Source organism: Brassica napus, chromosome C4 (assembly GCF_020379485.1).
Source record: "Brassica napus cultivar Da-Ae chromosome C4, Da-Ae, whole genome shotgun sequence".
NCBI classification, from domain to species: Eukaryota; Viridiplantae; Streptophyta; class Magnoliopsida; order Brassicales; family Brassicaceae; genus Brassica; species Brassica napus.
Genome location: NC_063447.1, coordinates 36,320,611 through 36,326,232, shown reverse-complemented (window position 1 = coordinate 36,326,232; position 5,622 = coordinate 36,320,611). Strand labels below are relative to the sequence as shown.

The 5,622-nt window shown below is 32.6% G+C and overlaps 1 protein-coding gene across 1 annotated transcript; it reads right to left on the bottom strand.

Annotated features, from left to right (window-relative positions):
- Positions 1 to 2,560: 2,560 nt before the first annotated feature.
- LOC106431375 (extensin-2-like) lies at positions 2,561 to 5,035 on the bottom strand. The gene has a single exon (XM_013872170.3). The coding sequence runs from the start codon at positions 4,770 to 4,772 to the stop codon at positions 2,880 to 2,882; it is 1,893 nt and encodes a 630-aa protein (XP_013727624.3). The 5' UTR covers positions 4,773 to 5,035; the 3' UTR covers positions 2,561 to 2,879.
- Positions 5,036 to 5,622: the final 587 nt, after the last annotated feature.

The window sequence follows — 5,622 nt, the reverse complement described above, 5'->3', positions numbered from 1 at the left end:
ATATTTAGTAGTATAGAAATTATAAAGTGGGGTAAATATATATAGAAACAATTCTGGTCACATTTATTTATCTGTATTTTAACTATCAAAATACACAAAAATAAACCAAAGTATATAAAATATTGTTACATGTTTAATTATGTAAAAAGTTGATAACAATGAATTTATTAAATTACAAAAGTTGTGACATACATCACAACTTATATCTTTCTATACTATTAAAAGGAAATCATCTCAAAAATCTACTTGTAAAATGTTGCACCCCTTCATTAACTATAAGTTATTCTTCAGTCATATAATAATTTAGTCTAACATAATCGTTTTAATAATTATCCTTACAATATAATGACATATTATTTTTGTGCCATCATATTTTCAGAAATTTTTTTACCTTTAACAATTTTTAATACTTCAGCCTTATACAGTAGAACCTCTATAAATTAATATTCAATAAATTAATAATCCTTATAAATTAATAAATTTCGCCGTTCTAACTGGGACCGGTTCAAAATTTGACACAAATCGATAAAATAATAAGATAATAATTTTTTTAGAAAATTATATGTAAATATATGGTCCCATGAAAATTATAAATTAATAATTTATATGTATACATTTTATATAATTAATAACCTATTATTATATAATTTGTTTTATATTCACAATGTAAGTATCTTTATATTCTATTAACACTTCATATATTTTTGATAAAATTTAGTAATATTATATCTAAAACCACATTTAAGCTCTATGCAATATATAGTATATACACCAAATAATATAATAAAATTAATATAAATTTCAAATTTCAGAAATAGCAATTAATGTCTATACACTAAAATCAAATATTTTTCTTATCTTAAAATAAGAAATCTAAATAATTTTTTTTACTATCTCTATAAATTAATAAGATTTCAAAATTCCAACATTATTAATTTATAGAGGTTTTATTCTAGTTAACACACACCCACCTATATATTAACAACTCGACTACCACCTAAGCATACTAATATTTAACGGCTCATTTTATTAAATTAATACATCTACCTATTAATATATCTAACACACACGACCTACTTACATTTTGTCGAGCTTACTTCTTAGTCATAAACTTGATGTTTCCTATTCTAATCATCCTCATTCAGTACATGATTCACTTAGTATTATTAGAACATCATCAAAAATATATCGTTCAATGATATCAATATACTGATTGAATAAAAATCAACCCCAGAGAAAATATATATTTGGGTTGAAAAAGATATATATTTTCCAAATATATAGGTGGATATAAAATTAACCCCATAACTGATGCTAACATTTCCAAATATATAGATAACAATAAATGTCTACGATATCAATACATAAATTATGATTAGAGAAATATTCGATTATGTACTGTTATTAGTTGAATATTATGGTCAGACCAAAAATATTGTTAGTTAATGAAATGGTCCAAACAACTTTTATAGGTAGATTTTTTTAGGATTCCTTCTCTTTTAATAGTATTGATTCACAATGTAAGTATCTTTATATTCTATTAACACTTCATATATTTTTGATAAAATTTAGTAATATTATATCTAAAACCACATTTAAGCTCTATGCAATATATAGTATATACACCAAATAATATAATAAAATTAATATAAATTTCAAATTTCAGAAATAGCAATTAATGTCTATACACTAAAATCAAATATTTTTCTTATCTTAAAATAAGAAATCTAAATAATTTTTTTTACTATCTCTATAAATTAATAAAATTTCAAAATTCCAACATTATTAATTTATAGAGGTTTTACTCTAGTTAACACACACCCACCTATATATTAATAACTCGACTACCACCTAAGCATACTAATATTTAACGGCTCATTTTATTAAATTAATACATCTACCTATTAATATATCTAACACACACGACCTACTTACATTTTGTCGAGCTTACTTCTTAGTCATAAACTTGATGTTTCCTATTCTAATCATCCTCATTCAGTACATGATTCACTTAGTATTATTAGAACATCATCAAAAATATATCGTTCAATGATATCAATATACTGATTGAATAAAAATCAACCCCAGAGAAAATATATATTTGGGTTGAAAAAGATATATATTTTCCAAATATATAGGTGGATATAAAATTAACCCCATAACTGATGCTAACATTTCCAAATATATAGATAACAATAAATGTCTACGATATCAATACATAAATTATGATTAGAGAAATATTCGGTTATGTACTGTTATTAGTTGAATATTATGGTCAGACCAAAAATATTGTTAGTTAATGAAATGGTCCAAACAACTTTTATAGGTAGATTTTTTTAGGATTCCTTCCCTTTTAATAGTATTGATTTTTGTCAAAAAAAAATTACTTATAACAATTAACAAACAAAAAATCATTTTGACCAAACTCTTTGAAATTTTGTTTCTCACAAAAACTTGTGCGCTTTTTATTTTTTTAAATGAAGGGGAAATTACCATATGTATGATCAATCAAAATACCTTTTGTGATTGTAAATACATGTGGTTGGCATAAACTTTAATATTATGACAAAAACATATGATATTAGTCATATGAATTTAAAATATTATATTTTCAGATGAAATCAAATGGAAATACATATTCAAAATAGAAATACATATTCGCCATGTGCAAAGGACTACAAACAAACCACACAAACACTCTTTGCACAAATTAAATTAAATTAAAGAAAACACAACATATGAAGAAGGTATAAACCCAAATTATTAATCAACATTCCAAAGAAACTGAAACAAGTTGCATACATGTTATATTAAGAAAAAATATGAAATCAAATAAAACTCGTAGTCGTAGCTTATTTAAAACTCGCATTTACTGCTTTTCAGTAATATGAAGGTGGTGGTGGAGACTTGTAGTGTACCTTAGGGGATGGTGAGTAATATGGTGGTGGTGGAGAATTGTAGACATATGGTGGTGGAGAAGACTTGTAATATACCTTTGGGGAAGGTGAGTAGTATGGTGGTGGAGGAGATTTGTAGTATACTTTAGGAGATGGAGAGTAGTATGGTGGTGGTGGAGAATTGTAGACATATGGTGGTGGAGGAGATTCATATACTATTTTTGGTGAAGGAGCATAGCATGGAGGAGGTGGTGGACAAACACATACATGTGGGTGCGGTGGCGACTTGTAGTGAACTTTAGGGGATGGTGTGTAGTATGGTGGTGGTGGAGAGCTATAAACATATGGTGGGGGTGGAGATTTGTAGTATACTTTAGGGGAAGGTGAGTAGTATGGTGGTGGTGGAGAACTGTAAACATATGGTGGTGGAGGAGATTTGTAGTGTACTTTAGGTGAAGGTGAATAGTATGGTGGTGGAGGAGAACTATATACATATGGCGGTGGAGGAGATTTGTATACGACTTTGGGAGATGGTGAGTAATATGGTGGTGGTGGAGAACTGTATACATATGGTGGTGGAGGAGACTTGTACTCTACCTTAGGAGATGGAGAGTAGTATGGCGGTGGTGGTGGGGAACTGTAGACATATGGTGGAGGAGGAGACTTGTATTCAACCTTAGGAGATGGTGAGTAATATGGTGGTGGTGGAGAACTGTAAACGTATGGTGGTGGAGACTTGTAATCAACTATAGGGGATAGTGAGTAGTACGGGGGTGGTGGTGGGGAACTGTAGACATATGGTGGTGGAGGAGACTTGTACTCAACTTTTGGGGATGGTGAGTAATATGGTGGTGGTGGTGGGGAACTGTAAACATATGGTGGTGGCGGAGACTTGTACTCAACCTTTGGAGATGGTGAGTAGTATGGTGGTGGTGGTAGGGAGTTGTAGACATACGGTGGGGGAGGAGACTTGTACTCAACTTTCGGGGATGGAGAGTAGTATGGTGGTGGTGGTGGGGAACTATAAACATATGGTGGTGGAGGAGACTTATAGTCTACCTTAGGAGATGGAGGGTAGTATGGCGGTGGTGGTGGGGAACTGTAGACATATGGTGGAGGAGGAGACTTGTATTCAACCTTAGGAGATGGTGAGTAGTATGGAGGTGGTGGAGGAGACTTGTACTCAACTTTAGGAGATGGTGAGTAGTATGGTGGAGGTGGTGGGGAACTGTAGACATACGGTGGTGGAGGAGACTTGTACTCAACTTTAGGAGATGGTGAGTAGTATGGTGGTGGCGGCGGGGAACTGTAGACATACGGTGGTGGAGGAGACTTGTACTCGACTTTCGGAGATGGTGAGTAGTATGGTGGTGGTGGTGGGGAACTGTAAACATATGGTGGTGGAGGAGACTTATAGTCTACCTTTGGTGATGGAGAGTAGTAAGGAGGTGGTGGTGGAGAACTGTAAACATACGGTGGTGGTGGAGACTTGTATTCTACCTTAGGAGATGGTGAATAATATGGTGGTGGTGGAGAATTGTATACATATGGTGGAGGAGGAGACTTGTACTCAACCTTTGGTGACGGTGAGTAATATGGTGGTGGTGGAGGAGAAGTGTATACATACGGTGGTGGAGGAGATTTGTAGTCGACTTTTGGTGATGGGGAATAGTATGTTGGTGGCGGTGATGGAGAATTGTAAACATTTGGTAGTGGAGGAGTGTTGTATTCTACCTTCGGAGATGGTGAATATGACGGGAGTGGTGGCAAGCTATATGTACTTGGCTCATACGCAGCAACCATATTTGCCATGATGATAACGCCTAGAGCGTAAATGAGATGGGCCGAAGTCCCCATCCTAGAAGAAGATCTCATTGCGATTTTGTTTTTCTCTACCAACGCCTAACTACGTTGGTTAGTTTTTCTTGTTTTGGTTTGTGTTGTAAGAAATGAGGTCATGGGTTATATAGAAAAGCTTTTCTGTACGTCCAACAAAATCGTGGAGGCATGTCTACACGATTCTAATTTGATGAGACGTGCAGGAATATTCAGAGAACGTCAACGAGCGCAACTTTCTATTTTTAATGACAAGTTCAAGAAGAATTGTGTACATCATGGAAGCATCATTTGGTTCATTGAGCTAGTGTCTTTATTTTTTAATTTCTCTGGTCAGTTTTTATATCTATTTTTGATATCCCCCTGACTTATTCTCATATGTTGGCATGTTAGACAAACTCAAACTCCTTTATGTTTGATAAAAAAAGATTTGGACGATTTATTTCAGCCACGTGTGTTTTTGATCATCTATGCGTAATGCGTTAATGACATGACACAATATGAAGCATAACCTATGCATTTCCCTATACGGCTATACCACATATCTAAGTATTATGTTTTAGGTGAAGAAACACATGAGACATGTTTCATTCTTTATCATCCAGGTATGTCGCAGTTTGTCTCTGCGTGTGTGTGCGCTGTACCGTCTCAAATTATTTATAGGCCTTGTTCAAAATATTTATGGGCTCTATTCAAAAAATATAACAGTATATTTAACGATGTAATAAAATAATTTTAAAGTTTGTAGTTTTATTTATATATTATATATATAATATATAATTGACGTCTTGTTTGAAGTTATAAGCTCGAAATTTTGTACTATATCTAAAAAATTTAAATGAGTGGATGAAGGCTGACGTGACTATTGAGACAACAAATTTCAAAATCC

What these genes read in the sequence shown, in the direction of transcription:
- LOC106431375 (XM_013872170.3), bottom strand. Translation starts at nt 4,772, where the DNA reads ATGAGATCTTCTTCTAGGATGGGGACTTCGGCCCATCTCATTTACGCT.